This window comes from Lithobates pipiens, unplaced genomic scaffold, assembly GCF_037356315.1.
Source record: "Lithobates pipiens isolate NorthernLeopardFrog02 unplaced genomic scaffold, aLitPip1_a1.2 Scaffold_18, whole genome shotgun sequence".
NCBI classification, from domain to species: Eukaryota; Metazoa; Chordata; class Amphibia; order Anura; family Ranidae; genus Lithobates; species Lithobates pipiens.
Genome location: NW_027507758.1, coordinates 46,932,540 through 46,957,088, shown reverse-complemented (window position 1 = coordinate 46,957,088; position 24,549 = coordinate 46,932,540). Strand labels below are relative to the sequence as shown.

Genomic DNA, 24,549 nt, shown 5'->3' with positions numbered 1-24,549 from the left:
CTGACACCATCCACTCCCCCGCCCCTCACACCAAAAAAAAGAAAGCATTGTAAAACAAAAAAACAAAAACTGTAAAAATGGTAAAAAAACAATAAATTGTAAAAAAAAAAAAAAAAACTACTGACACAATACACACATCATCAGTGCTGCATATTAGTGCCACTGTCACATGACATTAAAAAATAAGTATTGGTAAACGGTATCGGTACATGTACTCGGTCTTAAAGTGGTATCGGTGCAACCCTACTTTTCACGTATTTATTTGTAAACAATTTTGAAAAATATTTATAATTTTCCTTCCACCTCACAATTATGTGCCACTTTGTGATGATCTATCACATAAAATCTCCAAAAATACATTTACCTTTTTGGTTGTAACATGACAAAATGTGGAAAATTTCAAGGGGTATGAATACTTTTTTCAAGGCACTGTAAATCCTATTAAAGTAATATTTTTTATTACCCATGGGTTCAAAACTAATACATTGTACGAACATATCTTAAATAATTACTTTTTACTGTCCTTCAGATTTTTGAGGGATCAGGCTAGGGCCAGAGGGATCAGAAAATGTCCTGGTGTCCAGTGAGTAAACCATGCCTCACCTTTGATGTCAGTGGGATGATTAGTGCCCCATCGTTGGTGTCAGTGTGAGAAATTGTGCCCCATCCTTGGTATAAGTGGAAGAAATTCTGCCCAATTGGTGTCAGTGGGAGGAATAATGCCCCATCGTTGGTGTCTATGGGAGGAATAATGCCCCATCATTGGGGTCAATGGGAGGAATAAGGCCCCAACACTGGTGTCAATGGGAGGAATAAGGCCCCAACATTGGTGTCAATGGGAGGAATAATGCCCCAGCATTGATGTCAATGGGAGGAAAAATGCCCCAGCATTGATGTCAATGGGAGGAATAATGCCCCAACATTGGTGTCAATGGGAGGAATAATGCCCCAACATTGGTGTCAATGGAAGGAATTGTGCCATTTTGATAGTGTCAGTGGGAGAAATAGTGCCCCATGAATTTTGCCTCAATTGTTGGTGTCAGTGGATGCTCAAAACCAAAAATAATTTGCGCTAGGCAAATTGCTAGTTGTGAAACTGCTGCAACCCAAATCCTGCATACTGGATACACAATACACTATTTATATATTTGTGGTGTCAGTGGATGGAATAGTGCCCCAAGGGCAAGATAAAGGCAAGCAAAGCGTTGCATCCGGGCCCTTGGGGTGCAGTTTGGAGATAGCTGGTCTATACAAATGTACTGTAATAAACATGGTGGTTTAAAATATCTGATTCTCAAATGGATACCCAAAGCTTTGATTGGTATCATCCTTACCTCACAATTCTGTGTATCAGATTATTAGTTAAAAATTCCTTCAATCCAAAAGTGAAAGTTATTTATAAATTGATTCCCTGATTTATATGTCTTAGGTACTCCAAAAATGGCATCTCCTCACAATAATCTGGATCCTGTATAAATGGGAATTTTGGGTGTTCCTAAACGCTTAACAGTTGAGTGACAGTTCTGCTACATGAACAATCTGTATTCCTTTAGAAAATGAACAACTGTGTCTACTTTCCTGACCACCTGCCTATATATCAGTATTTTATGTTTTTGTACTAAAATACAGGTAACATGTAATGTTAAAGGGCTGGATGAAGCAGCAACACATTATATTATAATCGCAACATAAATGAGAAAGTGCATTAGAGGCCGTCACATTGCTGAGAAATAATTTCTTTTCAGCCAACATCATTTCCCCTTAGCAGAAATCGAATATTAATGCCGGCACAATAGTGATCATAAATTCTGTGAAAGAAAAAAGCCTTTGTAGCCATCCAGGGAGCAACTGTAAAGAAAGCCAAATAATAAGAGACCAGGCGAGAAGGTTGTGCTGTGAAATGACTCATTTTTGTGGTCAGGCGACCGCGTATTCAGGAAATGAATTCAAATCTGAAAATAAATTATATGCCGTATAAATTGTGAATCAAGAAAAAGCGCACTTATTAAACACAGCCACCAGAGACGCAGGGAAGACTGCGGTTAGATCATGACAGGGCATACTTCTAGAAGTAAATGTTATTCCTGGGGAGGGCTCGGCGTACAATCTGATAAATGGGTGATTTATGAGCCCGATCGAGAAAAAGAAATACACTTCTCAGCTGTCTCTTCAATCAAAATCTTTGTAAAGGTTCAGACGAAGAGGAGATGGTGTAAACCTACAAGGCCGGTATTAAAATAGGAATTATTATTTTGTGTAAGGTCATGTGCCGTTTGAAGCTTCTCCTGAAAAATGACTTTACTCCAAGCTGTGCTGCTGAGAAGATCTCTTTGTATATAGAAAAGACAAATACACCCCATATACATTATTATACAGTAGCTACAAAGGCAACGTAAATAGGCCTGTCTCCATGGGGAAAGACATACACTTCAGACACACTTTCAAAGGTTACAAAACATTCTGTATAGTTATATAGGATGATATCTATCCTTTGCTTTAGACTCAGCAATACTAAAGTGTACCAGTTGACAAAGCAAAAGGAGGACATAATTCAGAAAATTTAGTAATTACCGTATTTATCGGCCTATAACACGCACTTTTTTCCCCTTAAAATCAGGGGAAAATCGTGGGTGCGTGTTATATGCCGATCCTACACCATTTTGGAGCCTCTGGGTGGCTTCCAGCCGCCTTCGGCCCTTCTCGGCGGCTTTCGGCCACCTTCGGCCCTTCTTGGTGGCCGAAAACCGCCAAGAACGGCCGAGAGCGGGCGAAAGCTGACGAGAACAGTGGAAGGCGGCCGAAAGCCGACGAGAAGGGCTGAAGGCGGCCGAGAACTACCGAGTGCCGCCGAGATACACAGGACATCTCGGCGGCACCATTTTTAAAAATAAAAGCTGCAAATGACACTGACAAGGCTGCAAAGATGGACAAGGCTGCATACGACACGGACAAGGCTGCATACGACACGGACAAGGCTGCATACGACACGGACAAGGCTGCATACGACACGGACAAGGCTGCATACGACACGGACAAGGCTGCATACGACACGGACAAGGCTGCAATGATGGACAAGACTGCAATGATGGACACTGACAAGGCTGCATTGATGGGCATTTAAATGTAAGTTTTTTTTCCCTTAAACTTCACTCCTAAAAGTTTTTTTTTTCTTACAATTCCCTCCTAAACTTGGGGTGCGTGTTATACGCCGGCGCCTGTTATACGCTGATAAATACGGTAGTTTGCCAACTAGCTAAGGAAAATCACTATATAATGTATCATATATGATTAAATTATTTTCCTCAAAATTCTATGAACAATACCCCATAATGACAACGTGAACATTTGTTTGAAATCTTTGCTAATTTATAAAAAAAAAAAAAAAATACATGTATATAAGTATTCACAGCCTTTGCCATGACACTCGAAATTGAGTTTAGGTGCATCCTGTTTCTGATCATCCTTGAGATGTTGGCTTGACATGATTTAGAAAGGCACATGCCCCTCTATATAAGGTCCCACAGTTAACCGGGAATGTCAGAGCTCAAACCAAGCCATGAAGTCCAAGGAATTGTCTGTAGAACCACATAGACAAGATTGCATTGAGGCACAGATCTTGGGAAGGTTACAGAAAAAATTCTGCAGCATTGAAGTTCGCAGGGAGCACAGTGGTCTCCATCATCCATAAATGGAAGAAGTTTGGAACCACCAGGACTCTTCCTAGAGTGGGCCGTTCAGCCAAACTGAGTGATCGGGGGAGAAGGGCCTTAGTCAGAGAGGTGACCAAGAACCCGATGGTTGCTCTTAGGGCCGGTTCACACAGCAGGCGAGGCGAGGCGACTCCGACTTGCCTCGCCGTGACCTGCCGCGGCCTCAGCGGCGACTTGCAAATGACTTCTGTATAGAAGTCAATGCAAGTCGCCCCGAGGTCGCCCAAAAGTAGTACAGGAACCTTTTTTCTAAGACGGAGCGACTCGAGTCACTCCTCTCAGAACGGTTCCATTGTACAGAACGGGGGCGACTTGCGAGAGCGAGGCGAGTCGTGTCGCCTCGCATCGCCCGCTGTGTGAACCGGCTCTTACAGAGCCCAAGCATTTTTCTGTGAGGAGAACCTTCCAAAAGAAAAACCATCTCTGCAGCACTCCATCATTCAAAAATACAAGGAAAGAAAATAAAAAAAATTATCATTGTACATATAGAATGCACAAAACACGACAAAATATATATATATATATATATATATATATATATATATATATATATATATATATATATATATATATATATATATATATATGGAACACGTCACCCTTTTTCTAGGTAAATATATTTCACCACGTGTCAGTAACAACCAATGCAATCTGTACATACAAACAACCAAAACAAATTTCAGAAATAAAGTTACCTGTAACAAAGTGGAATGACACAGGAAAAAAGTATTGAACACACGAAGAAAGGGAGGTCCAAAAAGGCATGGAAAGCCAAGACACCAGTTGAAATCTATCAGTAATTAGAAAGCAATCCTACCCTTGTGGGTGCAAATCAGCTGTTTCAGTCTCAATTGATGGCCTATAAAAAGGTGTCTCATTACTAAGGTGTCACACAAGAAACATCTCAGGATAGGTAAAAGCAAGGAGCTCTCTTAAGACTTTCACAACCTAGTTGTCCCAAACATACTGATAGCATTGGTTACAGAAAGATTTTTAAACTTCTGAATGTTCCAGTGAACACAGTTGGGGCCACAATCCAGAAAGTTGAAAGAACATAATTTCACCATAAACAGGCCACAGCCAGGTGCTCCTCGCATGATGTGTGACAGAGGAGTGAAACTAATTAGAAGAGTTGCCTAAAAGCCAAGGACCACTTGTGGAGAGCTTCGGAAAGACCTGGAATAAGCAGGTACAATTGTTTAAAAGAAAACAATAAGTAATGCACTCATCCACCATGACCTGTATGCATGTTCTTCACGCAAGACTCCATTGCTCAAGAAAAAGCATGATGAAGCTTGTCTAAAGTTTGCTGCACAACATTTAGACAAGCCTGTGAAATACTGGGTATAGTCTGGTCAGATGAAACCAAAATTGAACTCTTTGGATGCCATAATACACACCATGTTTGGAGGTCAGATGGCACTGCACATCACCCAAAACACCCCAATACCAACATTGAGGTTTGGAGGTGGGAACATCAGGGGGTGGGGCTGTTTTTCAGCATATGGTACTGACAATCATCAAATCATTGAAGGAAGGATAAATGGAAAAATGTACCAAGACTTTCTTGATAAAAATCTGCTGCCATCTACCAGGATGATGAAGATGAAACGAGGGTGGACATTTCAGCAAGACAATGAAAGCCAAGGAAACTCTCAATTGGTTTCAAAGAAAGAAAATAAAGCTGCTAGAATGGCCCAGCCAATCACCTGACTTGAATCCAATAGAAAATCTACGAGAAGAACTAAAGATCAGAGTTAATAGAAGAGGCCCACAAACCCTTCAAGATTTGAAGACTGCTTGTGTGGAAGAATGGGCCAAAATCACAGCTGAGCAACGCATGCGACTAGGTTCTCCATACAGGAGGCATCTTGAAGCTGTCATTATCAACAAATGATTTTGTACAAAGTATTAAGTGAATTTCAGTTTGCGTGTTCAATACTTTTTCCCTGTGTCATCCCATTCAATTATACATAACTTCATGTCTGAATGTTACCAACATGTGGTGAAAATATCATGTCAATAGCACCTTTAGAAATATATTTACCTAGAAAAATGGTGACGTGTTCAAATACTTCTTTTACCCACTGTGTATATATATATATATATATATATATATATATATATATATATATATATATATATATATATATATATATATATATATGTCACCAGGGGACGTTGTAAACTATATATATATATATATATATATATATATATAAATGATGTTCTGAGCAAAGAATGGGAAGCTTCAGAAACTCACAAATGAGCACCCGGCTTTGTTCTCCACACTGCCCTCTTTCAAACTCACAGAACGCTAAGCTGCAACAAAAGGGATTGAGCAATTTGGGTAGGGAACAAAGCTAAAGGTAAAATGGGAAGCGGCCTGCCCTTTGTAAGAACCCTCAAGCTGCACAAACAAGGGAGTAAGACTAAAAAAAATCGGAAGCAGTAGCCACTAGGTAGACGCACACAGCCCTAAACAAATCCAAGCAGTGGAGAGCAATCTCCATACGATGCTTTAAGAAGGTAGGCAGAGGCCACCTTAAGAAAAGGGCCCTTGTGCTCATCCCGCTGAGTCACGATGGCATCCATTATGAAGGCCCAAGATTACCTGGTCCTGGTGAAAAATTGGTCCAGTTTGGGGTTGAACCTAGACAACAAATGGTCCATATCAGGCAAAACCCCACAGGAAACAAAGTCTAAAACATTTCCAAGATCGAGTCCACTTGCCAATGTTTCAGATCTTGAATGTACTCTGGGGACAGGTCTGGAATGGAAAATTCTGGCTTTAAATTTCGCATGAGTATTGGTGCCGTCTTGGTTAATATTGTATGCAACCACCATGGCAGTGCTGAAGGTAAGCTCAAATTGTTAGTCGAGCTTCCTCTGAACCACAGTGCCTTCCACACCATCAGGACAAAGAACTTTTCTAATTCTAATGTTGACTGGACAACCAACACTCAAGAGCCTTCACGGTTTTGCTGGTCAGATGCATGGGTAGATCCAGAAACTGAGCCCAATTGTCTCATGCTGTCAAAATGTTGGGTTACGACAGCTTGTATGGAAACTGGGCATATGACACGATCTTTAAAGAAGATACCATCAAGCCCAGAACCCTTTTATGAACTGAGGGATGAGGCAAGTACTGCAGATCTGGGATCTGAGGCTCCAATGCTTTTCCTGGGAAAAGACAACGTGCTTCAGGGCGGTGTTCAGAACACGGTCCAAATATTCCAGATGGTGCAAGAGATCTAACATCGACTTATAAAAGCTGAGAAAACTCTGTAGGGTCTGTACTGGCTTTTTTACATTGACCGCTAGTTCACCTGCTGACTACTCCAGCACAAGCAGATTGTCCAGATACTCCAAAATGGAAATTCTCTGAGTTTGACAAAGCAACTAAGCCAGGACCTTGGTAAACACCCATAGGGCTGTGACAAGACTAAAAAGCAAATCCACTAACTGAAAATGTTGTTGCCCTACCCAAAGCGCAGATGGCGCTGATGTGGTGGCAAAATGGAAATGTGCAGGTGTCCACCAGGGCTAGGCAACCCCCCTGATGGAAGGAGGCAATCACTGATCAGACAGATTGCGTACAGAACTTATGAAAATGGTGAAATTTGTTCAAGTACTTGAGATTCAGAAAAAGAAACACACTGCTATTTGGGTTTGGTGCAGTGAAAATGTAATAATATCCACATTTTTTCAGTTCTGGAACAGGGGAAACAACCTCCGGTGAGCCTAACAGGTCCAGTGCATGGCTGGTCCAAAACTAGGAGGAATAAAGGAACATACCAAATACAACAAAGAAGACAAAAGGCTGCTGTGGAAGCATAAATAATAATGTAATATGTTTTGCCTTCTCTGAAAAGGCTAACATGTTCTCCTAAAAGAACAATGTACTTTGCTTGTTTACTGCAACCAGGAGTGCTAACCCTGTGTAATGTCCATGTTCAGCACACTGCTGGCAGGTAGGGTTGAATGAGAGCCGTTTGGCTGCATTGACGGAAACAGGTCATGCGGTATTGTTGGGCACAGGTCACACTGAATTGATGGGCACTGGTTATACTTCATTAATGGGCAGAAGACACACTGAATTGACGGGCACAGGTCAGGCTGCACTGATGGGCACAGGTCACCTTGGACTGATGGGCACAGGTGAGGCTGTGCCGATAAAGTTGTTGCTAATATTTATTTTTGTAACTTAATTCTGTTTAGGGGCAGGCATGGTAGGGGATGGGTGGGGTAACTGGTGGCGAGTAATCCTTAAGGCCTGGCCAGTGGCTCAGGACTTGAAATTTTTAGCCCTGCATGTTGGATGGTGTTGGAACTTAGGGTTAAGGCTTCTTCATGTGGCATTGTTTGGACCCTGTGATTTGTTTGTTAGAGAACGGTGCAGAAAACGTAGGCCTCAAATGCTTTTGCTTTTTCTTGTGGATAAAAATATCCAAGGCATTGCTAAATCTGCATTTTCCCTGGCATTCATTGCAGCTGTTTTTTAAAGGGAAGCTCTGCTGACCAACATGTAAGCCTTAAAATGCATCTCATGTAAATTGACATAAACTCTCCTATAAGTGGAAGGACCTGAGCTAATGGCTCAGGCAGAGTAATAGAATGGAGAAATAGTGCAGCAAACATTGATATCAGCAGGTGGGTGCTGTTCTTTTAAGAGAACCTGTTACATTTCTTATTGAGGCTGGGTTCACACTATCTTTACATGTGGCTCACAGCAGCGGTCTGGTGCGTCCCCATTCACCATTTCAGGTCCGATTTCAGCCCAAATATTTGGCTGAATTTGGACCTGAAACAGGCCTAAAGACGCACAGGACCCCTGTGCAAATTCCCACCAAAGCCATGGCAGAGATATGTGAACCGGATCTATAGATGGCAGGTCAAAATCTCCTGCTAATGCAAATTGGATGCGGACTTCGCAATAGTGTGAACCCAGCCTTAGGCAAACACTCAACCTCACTAAGCATTCTACACGTTTACCACAGGTATGCTGCAGCTAGCAATCTATACCATACCTGTACGAATGTCATAGCCTTCAGGTTGGCAGAGACCATCTATAATTAGCTGCAATGTGAGCACAGTCGTCTTCAGCTTCTCAGAAATTTTATCAACTCCTTCTCTTTGGACGAATTCATTAATTTGCCTTTGAATTTTTTCGGATCCGATGTCTTCAGCACTTCCACTCACGAGGCTCAAAAACCTAAAACGAACCAAAAGTAACAGACAGCTTTACAAGGAATCTATAGTGTATATTAAACAAAAACATATTTTGAGTTATTATTGCTGTGTTTCACTTAAATTGAATGTAAAGCCAAACATTTTTATTTTTTGTAGACTATGACCCCTCTTAGGTTGTTTCTGTGTGCATCCCATCGGGGAGATTTCTCTTTACTTCCTGCCTCAGAGACACTGCAAAAAGTAAGACAAAATCTCTCAAAAGTGAGGCGATATCCCTTCCTAGACAGAAAAGGTGTCCTCATTAGAATACACCTGTTCCTGTGAAATTTTAATTCATGACTTTCACATTTTAAAAGCTCAGTTTTTCCAAATTTCTATGGTTGCTCTGCCCAACACGTTTCCTCTTTGCTGGTTGTAGTCAGGGGATGGTGCGTGCCGCCTCTGCCATTTGTATACCTGCACAACAATGTATTTCTAGTTGGCTTCATTACATTCCATTTGCCCTATGTTCCCCCTAGTGGACATTTGTAGAAATGACAATCCGGCGAATTGGGATTTTATTATTGCCACCTTGTGGTTTCCTGATGAGACTCTGGGGGATATAAAGTGAAAATGCTAAGCCACCAAGTTATTGAGTGGCATGTACATAAATGAATTCTCATGTGTCTTTGGGCCCATATAAATGATATATAAAAATTAAAAGTAATATTAAAAATGTGTACTGGACCATTATTAATTATAAAAATAAAAGCAATATATAAAATGAGCATATAAAATTAATATACAATAAAAAAAAGTTTAAATATATTGTGCATGTATACATCTCTTTAAGAAATAGTAATAAAACAAAATTTAAGTCAATATCAATATTGAGACGATCAGGTTCTAGAGTTTTTAGTGTCATGGATCCACAAGGTTTCATTCTGCAATATAGCATTCTTTAGATTTGTACTGAAAAATTCTGTCAATACCATAATTAGGCTTCTGGGGTAACAATTATGATGGTCATGGAAATGCCTTGAAGCACTGTGTTTTTTAAAACCTTTCCTATTATTATTTATGTACTCACCTTTTTAACAGATAATTTTCTCATGGTCCTTCCTACATATTGTAACCCACAGGGGTACTCCAGTACATGTTACAAGTGCACTATCGCATGAAACACATTTCTTTACATTTTAAATGCGTTGCTTCTGGGTAAAAAAAACAAAAAACACTTTTGCTTTCTTCCCCCCCAATGTTCTTTCTTTTTATTCTGGTGCCCCCTGCATTCTCTCATCCTTCTACTTTGTTGTGTCTCCATGTTCGTGGTTGTTGTTGCCTTCGTTTATCTCTTCTGTTTCCCCATCCCTCTATTGGTTGGGGTTGCCACAAAATTCTGCTTCCTCTTCCTTGCAAGTACCATAATTCCTGAAATTTCCCCCGGGTGATTGTTTCCGGGATTCCCTGCTGAAAAACTGGTCCTATTTTGAGGTCCTCTCCTCTGTGTCCTTCCTGTATATTTGTTCAAACCAATTAAATGTGGAAATCCTTACACTTTGGTTCCCTCTGATTTTTCTGGAGTAGATATTTTTCATATTCATTTGTTCTTCAAAAGTTTTCCCCCAGGTATTCCACCCTTCATTTGCTTTCCTATTGGTGGTTACTGGTTTCCACCCCGCCTCCTGTATAACCTCCCTTTCAATGAACAATTCCTTAGATTCTATAATTCCTTCCATTTTTCCCTCCTGTTATTTATAGTCTTGTTGGTTTCTATAATCTGTAACTGCATCTTTGTGATACTTCGATTTTTTTTTTGTATCCAAATCCAATTTTTAAATAAATTCATGTAAACCTCTTGATTTCTCTTTGTATTCATTCATTTCTATAAAAGGCTAGGAGTTTTTTCTTTAACCACTTGCCGACCATCTGCTGCCGATACATGGCGGGAGGTCAGCTCTATTGCGCATAAAGCCACACCAGTACGGCGGTTCGTTTGAGATATAGTGGGCACACGCCCATGGACCTGATGCACATGGCTGTGATGTCCACCGGCCACTCAAGATCGTTCCTCAGAGAGGCAGGATGGGGATCTGTCAATGTAAACAAACAGATCCCAGTTCTATCAGGGGGGTAGAGAGATTGTCTGTTCCTAGTGATCAGGAACAGCGATCTCTCTGTACTCCATGTCAGTACACTCCCCCACAGTTAGAAGCTCCTAACCTAGGACACACTTAAACCATTGATCGCCCCCTAGTGTTAATCCCTTCCTTGCTAGTGTCATTTATACAGTAATCAGTACATTTTTATAGCACTGATTGCTGTATAAATGTCACTGGTCCCAAAAAAGTGTCAAAAGTATCTGATGTGTCCGCCGCAATGTCCCAGTCCCACTAAAAAATGCGGAACATCGCCATTAAAAGTAAAAAAAAAAAATTATGAAAATGCCATATCTATCCCCTATTTTGTAGACGTTATAACTTTTGCGCAAACCAATCAATATACGCTTATTGCAATTTTTTATCAAAAATATGTAGTAAAATACATATTGGCCTTAACGGATGAAGAAATGTTTTTTTTTTTACATTTTTTGGGGATATTATAGAAAAAAGGTAAAAAAAAAAATCTATATATATTTTTTTTTTAAATTGACGGCCTTTTTAAGTTTACATCGCAAAAAAACAAAACCGCAGGGGTGATCAAATACCACCAAAAGAAAGCTCTATTTGTGGGGAAAAAAAAAGGATCTAAATTTTGTTTGGGCACAGAGTCGCAAGACCGTGCAATTGTCAAAGTAACGCAGTGCCTTACCATAAAAAATGGCCTGGTCATTGAGGGGGTAAATCCATCTGGGGCTGAAATGGTTAAACATATGAATTTTATTTCCACTTTCTGTAGCTCTGTTGCATTTCTTCTTTGTATGATCATGCCAAGTAGTTTTCTTTCGCATTGGTTGAAAAACTGAAACCATTTATCCATAAGCTCCTTGTTATTTAGAACATCATTAGGAAATACATTCCACCTTAGTCTCCTAGGTGTTATACTCGTGTATTTTTCTAGGGTGGCTATGTCCCACCCTGTCCTTATTTGCTTGTCCATGGTGTATTTTAATTGTTTGAAACTACTCCGCCCATGCTCATATTGTCATTATCTTCTGATTGAGCAAAAATCAACTAATGTTTCTATTTGCCATATCATTAAAAATATCCATAGCTGCAGAGGATTATGTTTTGTAGGAAACCTTAGAGTATAATAAGTTTAACCACCCTCTACACTTATATCCATCCACCAGCTGAACACCATACTACAGTGCCTTGCGAAAGTATTCGGCCCCCTTGAACTTTTCAACCTTTTGCCACATTTCAGGCTTCAAACATAAAGATATAAAATTTAAATTTTTTGTGAAGAATCACCAACAAGTGGGACACAATTGTGAAGTGGAACGAAATCTATTGGATTTTTGAAACTTTTTTATCTAATAAAAAAATGAAAAGTGGGGCGTGCAAAATTATTCGGCCCCCCTTGCGTTAATACTTTGTAGAGCCACCTTTTGCTGCGATTACAGCTGCAAGTCCCTTGGGGTATGTCTCTATCAGTTTTGCACATCGAGAGACTGAAATTCTTGCCCATTCTTCCTTGCAAAACAGCTCGAGCTCAGTGAGGTTGGATGGAGAGCGTTTGTGAACAGCAGTTTTCAGCTCTTTCCACAGATTCTCGATTGGATTCAGGTCTGGACTTTGACTTGGCCATTCTAACACCTGGATACGTTTATTTGTGAACCATTCCTTTGTAGATTTTTCTGTATGTTTGGGATTATTGTCATGTTGGAAGATAAATTTCCATCCCAGTCTCAGGTCTTTTGCAGACTCCAACAGGTTTTCATCCAGAATGGTCCTGTATTTGGCTGCATCCATCTCCCCCTCAATTTTAACCATCTTCCCTGTCCCTGCTGAAGAAAAGCAGGCCCAAACCATGATGCTGCCACCACCATGTTTGACAGTGGGGATGGTGTGTTGAGGGTGATGAGCTGTGTTGCTTTTACGCCAAACATATCGTTTTGCATTGTGGGCAAAAAGTTTGATTTTGGTTTCATCTGACCAGAGCACCTTCTTCCACATGTTTGGTGTGTCTCCCAGGTGGCTTGTGGCAAACTTTAGACAAGACTTTTTATGGATATCTTTGAGAAATGTCTTTCTTCTTGCCACTCTTCCATAAAGGCCAGATTTGTGCAGTGTATGACTGATTGTTGTCCTATGTACAGACTCTCCCACCTCAGCTGTAGTTCTCTGCAGTTCATCAAGAGTGATCATGGGCCTGTTGGCTGCATCTCTGATCAGTCTTCTCCTTGTCTGAGCTGAAAGTTTAGAGGGACGGCCAGGTCTTGGTAGATTTGCAGTGGTCTGATACTCCTTCCATTTCAAAATGATCGCTTGCACAGTGCTCCTTGGGATGTTTAAAGCTTGGGAAATCTTTTTGAATCCAAATCAGGCTTAAAACTTCTCCACAACAGTATTACGGACCTGCCTGGTGTGTTCCTTGGTCTTCATGATGCTCTCTGCGCTTTCAACAGAACCCTGAGACTATCACAGAGCAGGTGCATTTATACAGAGACTTGATTACACACAGGTGGATTCTATTTATCACCATCAGTCATTTAGGACAACATTGGTTCATTCAGAGATCCTCGATGAACTTCTGGAGTGAGTTTGCTGCACTGAAAGTAAAGGGGCCGAATAATTTTGCACGCACAACTTTTCAGTTTTTTATTTGCTAAAAAAGTTTAAAATATCCAATAGATTTCGTTTCACTTCACAATTGTGTCCCACTTGTTGGTGATTCTTCACAAAAAATTAAAATTTTATATCTTTATGTTTGAAGCCTGAAATGTGGCAAAAGGTTGAAAAGTTCAAGGGGGGCGAATACTTTCGCAAGGCACTGTATAATCCACAAAAGGTGAATAGTGATGCAATAAAGAAAAAAAGGGGTGCTGCACTCTCTTAAAATAAATCCTTACAAAGTGACAAAAAAACTACTATACCATAAAGTGCATGATACAACACATCCAAAATAATGTGCAAATACTTTGAAACACATTGGAGTTTATTTACTGAAGCTGCAGAGTACAAACATAGGCTCACTTCTCCATAGAAACCAATCAGCTTCAGGGTTTTATTGCCAAAGCTTAATTGAACAAGCTGAGCTTAAAAGCCGATTGGCTCCCATGCGGAGCAGCGCCAGATTCTGAGTGCACCAGTTTTAGTAAATCTGTTGTGGCAATCGTTGCACATTAGATGCATTGGTGCAAAGCTGTGTCATTCATTTTGAATGGCACCCCAATGCACCATGTGATGGACGTGGATTGCAATGCAGAACAGTTCCATGCATTGCTGTGCAGGAACAAAATATTTTGCATGTGTAGTACTTCTATTCCTTGTTTAAAATGCTCAGTTTTACAATGCTATGAGGGAGAGGCATCGCACACACCTTAGTAGACATGCATAGTTGGGATTTCTGTCAGCTGAGCTCTCCACCAACATGTTTTCATGGACATATTGGGGTTGATTTACTAAAACTGGGGAGTGCAAAATCTGTTGCAGCTCTGCATAGAAACCAATCAGCTTCTAACTTCAGCGTGTTCAATTAAAGTGGTTGTAAAAGCTGACTTTTTATTTTAATGCATTCTATGCATCAAGATAAAAAGCCTTCTGTGTGCAGCAGCCCTTCTGATACTTACCTGAGCTCCCTCTTGATCCAGCGATGTCCACGAATGCCTTGGCCATCCAGGACTCTCCCTCCTGATTCGCTGAGACACAGCAGTGGCGCCATCAGCTCCCACTGACATCAAAGTCAGTAAGTCAATGAGAGAGAGGAGGCGGGACCAAACCGTGGCTCCGCGTCTGAATTGATACACAGAGCTGCAGCTAGGGCGCCCCCATAGCAAGCCGCTTGCTGTAGGGTCACTCAACAGGAGGGAGGGGCTAGGAGCGCCGACGCGGGAACCGAGGAGGATCTGGGCTGCTCTGTACAAAATCACTGCACAGGGCAAGTTTCACATATTTTTTTAGAAAAAAAACCCAAAAAACTAGACTTTAATATCACTTTAAAGAGGAAGTAAAGGCACTTTTTTTTAAATGCAACCTGCAAGGCAAAGGCATAATGAGCTAGTATGCATAGCATACTAGCTCATTATGAACAACTTACCTGAGAACGAAGCCCCAGAAGCGGTCCTCCATCTTCACTGCTGCCATGTATTCCGGAGTGACTTCCGGGTCTCGTTGCTCCAGCGCTGTGATTCGCCGGAGCCGCAATGACATCACTCCCGCGCATGCGCATGGGAGCCGACACGAGCGGCATATCTCCGTGATCTGCGGCCTGCCCAGTGCGCCGCTGCCTTTTTGTAAATATCTCCTAAACCGTGTAGGTTTAGGAGATATTTCTTGGACCTACAGGTAAGCCTTAATCTAGGCTTACCTGTAGGTCAAAGTGGTATGTAAGGGTTTACAACCACTTTAAGCTTTGATAATAAAACCTGGATGCCGACTGGTTTCTATTCAGAGCTGCACCAGATTTTGCACTCTTCAGTTTAAGTAAATCAACCCCATTGCGTTCTCAGCAATATGGGGGAAAATGTCCCTGTCGACAGAAAAATGTCAACAGTGCTTGTCTACAGGCAGCATGCGATTGAGTTGATCCATTTCCGGGAGACGGACACTGGTGTCTTTTCCAGTAGCCTACTGGCATTGCAAATCAGACAGCACTAAAGCCCACACATCCACTGAAAGCCACTGAAACCAGATCTCTGTAGAAATCATAAAAGCAAAGATTAACCAGATTTTGAGGGATTTTGTGCAGGAATGATTTAGTATGGCTGTAGGCTTTTTATTAATAAGGATGCCTGCAAGCCTCTGTTTTATCTCCAAAATACTTTTGCTTTTGTCTGTCAATTTTTTTTTTTTTTTTTTTAGAGATAATAGTTTATTTTACAGGAGGCTTCCTATGTGTTCTATAGGAGGGTACAATGTAAAAGTCATCTAACAAGCCTATGTACCCAAATCCATAACTTCTGTACCTTGGGGCATATCAGTTAGATGCGGAACATGGATTATTGGGGAAACAGAATGGGTGTATTTGTTATGTACCAACACGGAGGACCTTATACAGGTGATCTTATAAAATTAGAGTAACATCAAAGAGTTAATTTCAGTAATTCAATTGAAAAAGTGAAACTCATATCATATCATATCATATAGATGCGTTACACACAGAGTGATATATTTCAAGCATTTCTTTCTTTTAATTTTAATGATTATGGTTTAGAGGTAGTGAACACCCAAAATTCAGTATCTCAAAAAAAAAAAAATTATATTACACAAGACCAATAAAAAAAGGATTTTTAATACAAAAATGTTGGCTTACTGAAAAGTATGTCTATGTATAACCCCTTTCCGCCAAGGGTACGCAGATGTGTGTACTCTGCTTTCGGGGGTTATACCAGGATAATGCCCGCAGCTGCAGGCATCATCACGGTACTGTTTTTTTTTAGAGCCGGCGATCGGCTTTCCAGCTATAACCACCAATGTGGCTAAAAGCCGCTCGGCTGTTATGCCGGAGGAGCGGGAGAGGACATCCCACCGCTCTTACCGGGGCTCCCGTTTCATCGGGAGCCCCGATCAACAGTCCGATGCCTCCGGCGCCTAGGGACAGACTGGAATGAAGCTGCAATCGGCTTCATTACAGTGTCCTGATCGTAAACAGGGAAGCGACAGTATTCAGAATCGCTGAAAAGGCGTTCTGAATACTTTGAAGTGCAAAGGAGGGATCGGGGGTCTTTTAGACCCCCGATCTCTCCATAAAGAGTACTCGTCACCACCTATTACTGTCACAAGGGATGTTCACATTCCTTGTGACAGCAATAAAAGTGATCAATATTTTTTTTTTTAAACAATTTATTGATTTTAAAATAAATAAATAAAATAATTTTTTAAAGCGTCCCCCATCGCCGCAAGCTTGCGCAGTAAAGAAAACGCATACGGAAGTTGCGCCCGTAAACGGTGTTCAGATCACACATGTGAGGCCTCGCAACGTTCGTTAGATCGAGAGCAATAATTCTAACACTAGACCTCCTCTGTAACTCCAACCTGGTAACCGTATATCACCCTGTGTGTAACGCATCTATACAAAATATATGAGTTTCACTTTCTGAATACTTGATGTGATTGTAGCCGTATTAGAAAGGTTACAAAGACAAAACCATCAACAACAGCATAAACACAGCCTTGAAAACCCAAAGGGAAAATCTCCTCTAATACACAGAGAAAAAAACACAACAAATAACCGAGTACCTCTAGTCACCACATGCAACCCAGCACTAGAAGGGATCATAAAGATAATCAAAGATTTACAACCCATTATAACAGAGGATGAAACTCTGAAATATTCCAACAACCCCCATTATTGGCTTTCAGACAACAACCCAACCTCAGATACAAACTAATCAGCAGGAAACTTCACTCCGATTATGAAGTCACAAATAAAGGAAGCAAACCCTGCAATAAAAAACGCTGCAAACTATACAACCTATCCAAAAGTGTCACACATACAAATGGGACCTTCAATATCAATATGTCTCACTGCCTGTGATTAGCAGTGTCTGCTTCCTGGTGGAATCAGGCAGGTGGATTGGGACTAGGATCCTGAACACATCTAAGCCCTTCTCTAATGTCTATATAAGGTTCCACAGTTAACTATGCATGTCAGAGCACAAACCAAACCATGAAGTCCAAGGAATTGCCTATAGACCTCCGACACAGGATTGTATTAAATCACAGATCTGGGGAATGGTACAGAAACATTTCTGCAGCATTGAAGGTCCCAATAAGCACAGTGGCCTCCATCATCCGTAAACGTACAAAGTTTGGAACCACCAGAACTCTTCCTAGAGTGGGCCGCCTGGCCAAACTGAACGATTGGGGGAGAAGGGCCTTTGTCAGAGAGGTGACCAAGAACCCGATGGTCACTCTGACAGAGCTCCAGCATTTCTCTGTGGAGAGGAGAACCACCATCTCCGCAGCTCTCCACCAATCAAGCCTGTATGGTAGAGTGGCCAGACGGAAGCCAGTAAAAGGCACATGACAGCCCGCCTGGAGTTTGCCAAAAGCCAGCCCGGAAACTCTCAGACCATGAGAACTGCTCATTTGGCCAACACCATCCCTACAGTGAAGCATGGTAGTGGCAGAATTTGGCTGTGGGGATTTTTTCAGCAGCAGGATCTGGGCGACTAGTCAGGATCAAGGGAAAGATGAATGCAGCAATGTGCAGGGACATCCTTGATGAAAACCTGCTCCAGAGCGCTCTGGACCTCAGACTGGGGCGAAGGTTCCCTTAGCAACAGGACAACTACCCTAAGCACACAGCCAAAAAAAAAACAAAGGAGTGGCTACGGAACAACTCTGTGAATGTCCTTGAGTGGCCCAGCCAGAGCTCAGACTTGAATCCTACTGAACATATCTGGAGAGATCTGAAGATGGCTCTGCACCGAAGCTCCCCATTCAACCTGATGGAGCTTGAAAGGTCCTGCAAAGAAAAATGGGAGAAACTGCACAAAAATAGGGCCAAGCTTGTAGCATCATATTCAAAAAAGACTTGAGGCTGTAATTAGTGCTTCAACAATATATTGAGCAAACACTGTGACTACTTATTTTTTTCATTTTTAATACATTTTCAAAGATTTCAAACAAACGTTTTCACATTGTTATTATGGGGTATTGTTTGTGGAATTTTGAGGAAAATAATGACTGTAGGAGCAGAGTGCTTTTTTCTTTCTATTTTGGTGGGGTCTTTATATGGATAAAACAGAGGAATGTGTATGCATTGCAGATATGTACTAGAGTACTTTTTAAAATTATTTTATCTTCACATATGGCTACAAGAGCTTTTGTCAGCATACACAATTATATACAATATGAGTAAACCTATAACTGAAATACGGCTTTTGTGTAGACTGACCCTTCAAACCAGCTTGTGCTCATGTTAGCCAATAAAATTCTTTAATTATAGTCATACCACAATATGTCTGAAAACTTGATTCAATTTTAGTCATTCATTCGGTTATGAGATTTACCAAAAGATGAGTCTGGCTTAACCACAACTAAAGCAGACTGAAAGCTGAGAATGTAGAGTTCCAAAAAAGTATCTTTGAGTCACTCATGAGATGTCGGTACTGAAACCAAACTACCGGAAAGCAATATCTGCAGTCATGTCCAGGAAAACCTCAATGAAAATCCCAATTCTAGAATGTCCTTAAAATAGCTTTACACATCAGGAGTAAAAACACCGGGGTAAGCCTTTGAAAACTCTACTTTGCTTTATTAAATGCCAGTTTTAAAACCGGACACAGTGTTTACCTAACATGATTATCCACCTTCAAACAGGGTCATATTTTTCAACAGGGGAAAGCAGCCTAATACAGGCCTATCGATTGCAAAATTACTACCAACAGGACTGGCCGGTTTAAAACAGGATGTAGGACTGCCAAGCCTTGCTTGTTACCAGACTTTGAAGTACTTAATCGGGCTGGAGATAGCATATCCAGTTTCTGTTCAAACACGGATTGAGGATGCCCGGGATAAAGCTGAAGACAGGAGAGCAATCAATACGTAGCACAGTGTTATGCTTTAGTGATAATGCATTGTATTGATTGTCTCTATTTTTAAAAGTCATTGCTAAGAAGGAAGTTAAATGATGCAGTTCAAGGTGAGCAGATTATACAAAAAAAAGAGACAGTTGTTTAAATATCAATTTTAGTTCACAAAGAGGGGACTAGAAAAAGGTTTTAGTGTCCGTTCACACCAGTGGCTGCGCTAGTGTGCGGTAGAATGACAGCAATACCAATGCTTTTCTTTATGCAAAAATGTTGAATGAAGAAAATTTCATTAAAGAAAATTTCATGAAATTTGACCTAAGCACACATCTGTAGGGTTTACTTATTTCTCTCTAAAGTTCAAAGTGTCTTTTCTTTCTGGTGCTCCGTTCCTCTGTTATCAGCATAAGTCACTTCTGAGTAGCTCTCTGACACAGGAGATAACAGCAGCTGAACATTTGTGTGGGGAAGGAAGCTTAGAGATAGATAAGCAGAGAGTAAGGATGAGCTCAGGCGTGTTCGCCTGGTCCACGTGCAGAGCTCACCAGAAAGTCGGCGCAGCGCTGTGCTAATCACAGGCAGTGAGATATTGGCCGATCTCTGCAGCCACGCATTGGGACAATGTCTCACTGCCTGTGATTAGTGCAGCGCCGACTTCCTGGCGGGTTCTGCACGTGGACCATACGAACACACCTGAGCTCATCACTAGCAGAGCTTGTCGATTCACAATACATCTTCAAGTTCCTTCATTCCTCTGACTATGTGGGGGGGGGGGGGGGGGGGCCTTTCCTTCAATCCGCTCATACATAGTTTATGCTCAGACTCCCCACCCACTGCTGAAAGAGGAAGAAAGATTTCTAACATGATCTGCAGTTTCCAAAGGGTGTAGGAAGGGGAAGACAGCAGATATGCAAGTAAAACTTATATAGGAGGATTTGTTTAATCTCTGTCTATCAGCTGAGGCTGTTCACGTCACTGGGTATAGGAGAGGGTTTACAACCACTTTAAGTTCTACTGGCGGCAGCGTGGTTTGATGTAGTACTTTCTGTCGAACCACACTGAATAAGAAAGTATGGCATGCCATATATACAATCAACTGGCCTGTTGGAAACTAGGCTTTTTGCCTTGACTTGGCGGACAGCGCAGTTCCACTAACTGCTGGTGTGAACAGGACCTTATTTAGGGTTTGAACAATGCACTGACTGCAATGTATAAACCTATTTAAATGGGTACAAATGTATATGATGACCGTTTCCCTTGCCACAGGGTTTACAATTTGGTTCCTGTGATTTTCATATCTCTGCCATACAGTATAGCCAGGAGACCGGCTCTACTTTTCTCCGCTTCACTTTGGTTACTTACCACATGCCCCTTTCCCTGACTTCTCTCATCAAGATCAATGGCACAACCATTAACCCATCCCACCCGCATGCGAAGGTGCTAGGTCTAATCCTGAACTCTTCCTTCGGGCCTCACATCCAGTCTCCAAACTTGCCACCTCAACATCTCCAAAATATGCTGATTCCAGACTCATCCACCTTACCAACCACTCAGTGTCTGCCAATCCCTCCACTGGCTTCCACTCACCCAACAAATTAAATTCTAAGTACTAACAATAACTTATAAAGCCATACACCCCCCCCCCCCCCCCCACACTTCATCACTAACCTAGTCTTACAATACCAACCAAATTATTTTCTTTGGTCCTCCCAAGACCTCCTCTGTTCTTGTTTCCTCAAGAACTTTTCCCGAGCCTCTCCCATCATCTGGAATTCCCTACCCCAATCCTTATCTCCTAATAGAACCACCTTTTTCAATCCCTGAAAACGTCTTTCCAACCTGCCTCCACCTAAAAACTGTACTTTTATTTTCTCCATCAGTCATTACCTTGTGTATCACCCTCCCCTTTTTGATTGTAATCTCTAATGACCAGGGCCCTCTGATTCCTCCTGTATTGAACTGTATTATAAATGTACTGTCTGCTCTCACGTTGTAAAGCGCTGCGCAAATTTTTCACGCTATATAAAACCTGTATAATAATAATAATAATACTCAACCTCTGTCTGCTGAATGAACAAGAAAGCCCCAGCGTTGCATGGAATTTATAGCAAGCGTTTGTTGACTTTCTTTTGAGAAAAGGGCTCACATATTCTCTTTTGAGTTTTTAGAGTCTGACTAATCACTGGGTGTATTCACGTGTGGATGGTAAATGGGAGATGATCATGTCTTGGCATAGTGAAGAATTTTGGCCTTTTGGGACTTATTTCTTTAAAAGACTTACCGTATTTATCGGCGTATAACACGCACTTTTTCCCCCTTAAAATCGGGGGAAAGTTGTGGGTGCGTGTTATACGCCGATCCCCACTGTCTGCGAGTCAAAAATACCGAACGCGGCCGAAAAATACAGAGCGCGGCCGAAAAATACAGAGCGCCGCCGAAAAATACAGAGCTCCGCCGAAAAATACAGAGCTCCGCCGAAAAATACAGAGCCGATTGCTCGGCTCTGCTCGTAGTCCCGCCTCCCTGCTGTTTCTCTAGCGAGCGCTGCCGAAAAAGACCGAGCCGACTGTACTGTGTACTCGGCTCGGCTTGCAGTCCCATCCACGCTGGGTGGGACTGCGAGCGGAGCCCAGCCGAATACACAGTACAGACGGCTCGGTCTTTTTCGGCAGCGCTCGCTAGAGAAACAGCAGGGAGGCGGGACTACGAGTGGAGCTGAGCAAGTCGGCTCGGTCTTTTTCGGCGGCGCTCGCTCGGTCTGTCTCGGCGGCGGGAAATTTGAACATGGGCAAGGCTGCAAACGGCGCTGGCCAAGCTGCAAATGACACTGCAAAGCTGCAAACAGCGCTGGGCAAGCTGCAAATGACACCGATCATTCTGCAATGACGGACAAGGCTGCAGATGCACACTGATAAGACTGCATTGACTGGCATTTAAATGTAAGTTTTTTTTTCCCTTAAACTTCCCTCCTAAAACTTTTTTCCTTAAAATGCCCTCCTAAACTTGGGGTGCGTGTTCTACGCCGGTGCATGTTATACCCCGATAAATACGGTAAGCACTTTTTATTTTTACTATATTCATAATAGATTATCTGCATTGGTGGCATAATTAAGATTTTTTATTTTTTTTATTTCTTAAGTTGGGAATTGCTTGACATTGTATGTTAAAGCAGAACTTTACACATAACGACGTCATAATAAATACAGGCATTCCCCGAGTTACGAACAGGTTAGGGACTGCCTGTTTGTTCTTAAGTTGGTTTTGTTCGTAATTCATACGTGCATGCGCAGAACAGTGTTTTCTGATGTTTTCCGATGTGTCCGCCGGCGCCGCCTGCTGGTCGTAAGTAGAAGTTACTCGCAAGCCAGAGGTTCGTAACTCGGGGACTCTCTGTAATGTTCTTTAGCAAGGAACATACATTCCACATTAATATTTATGCTACAAAAATTTGTGTGTGCTGTAAATTGCCTTTAGAATTGCTCCTGTTTTTTCTTGCTGGAGGCTGCCATTTTATTGAAGCCTAGGGCCCCTGAACAGCAGTAAATCATAAAGCAGAACTAAACACATTGATTTAACGGTTTCAAAAAACAGTTCCATTCCTGGAATGCCGGGATTGCCAACTGTCACATTTGCTTGTGTCTTCAATCAAACCTTCTAATACACAAGTCTTCTAATACACAAGTAGCAGTGTTTACTTGAAAAGTGATCTGAGATGTATCACGTTTCAGAGGCTGGTTAAAAGGTAAAGCAGGGCATTTTTTTCCCTGCTGAATGGTATTTTTGCATTGTGGGATTGTGCTGCACCTGTGAGCCAAACATTTGGGTCATGGATGCTTCACAGTACCATTCATTTACATGGAAGAGATGACAGGTGGTGACATCTGTTAAACAAGGCATGTAAAGTTACAAAGCACTGTGGCTGAGGCAATGTGTACCCAATCGAGAGGCACTATTGTCTGTTTGTAGGTGGTCAGTAAAAATACAGATCCACCACCTGTTTTTACTGACTCCTGGCTGCCCATGTGAAAGAAGCCCAACAGAGGGGAGGTGTTTGGTAGTTCCCAGAGAGCACTGGGAACAATATAATGCGCAGCAGGAGCAGATAGCACACAAAGTTATCAGCTCTCTGGATTTCTGGCAAGTGTGTTTTTTACATATCAAAGAGATATAACAAAATGTTATCAATGGTATATTACTTAAATAATTTACTATATATATTTCTCTCATGAAAGATTTACTTAATTTAAAGAGAAACTCCACTTTTGTTAAGAAAAAGAAAAACCCCTCTGGGTGATCTATGGATTTTAACACACTTTGTTGCAGATTCCTAACGGTTTCTGCCCTTTATCCTGTCTTGTGCAGAATTAATTCTGAATGGGCGTGACTAATTTATTACAAGCAGCTGATGCACTTTCAAGGTTCTGATAAGAAAATTTGCAGTGTCTGCATCTCTTTAGAAGTGAATAACTTTTAGGAATAATCTCCCCAAAAATGAAGTTTTTGTTGCAGATGACGCCTAAAAACCTGACATGTATCTTAGTGCAGAGTTCTACATTTCTGGGGGCCTTCTGTACACTCTGATAAAGTCATGTGACAAGTGACGCAACACGTAAGGACTGAGACAGGTGACAACACTTAGTCATTTTCTTTTTAATAAACATGGGATTAATGTACTACACAATGGTGAGCTCCTCTTGATTGGAGTATATAGCTGGCCTGAACATGAGAGTAAGTGTACCAAGCGTACCAGAGAAAAACAAACTGGCCTTTTAAAGGGATACTAATCCTGAATAACTGGAGGAAGAGCGGAACATCCTTGCACCGATATCTATACCCCTGAGGCTGTGGGGAATGCGCTGGTGACTATTAGTGTATAGGCCCTATTTAAAGGGGAGGGCACATCTGTAATACTGTGGTGGACATGTTCATTTGATTGAGTGGTGCACTGGAACTTCTAAATGGAAGAAGTGGAGACTCTTGGTTTTTGAATACGGCTACTATGGACTATTTCCGATATATTTATGTGAC

The 24,549-nt window shown here is 41.6% G+C and overlaps 1 protein-coding gene across 1 annotated transcript in view; it reads right to left on the bottom strand.

Annotated features, from left to right (window-relative positions):
- SRBD1 (S1 RNA binding domain 1) overlaps positions 1 to 24,549 on the bottom strand; it is a 306,724-nt gene that overhangs the window by 5,651 nt on the left and 276,524 nt on the right. The window contains 1 exon segment of the mRNA XM_077485079.1: positions 8,741 to 8,925. Coding sequence (XP_077341205.1) covers positions 8,741 to 8,925 — 185 coding nt within the window.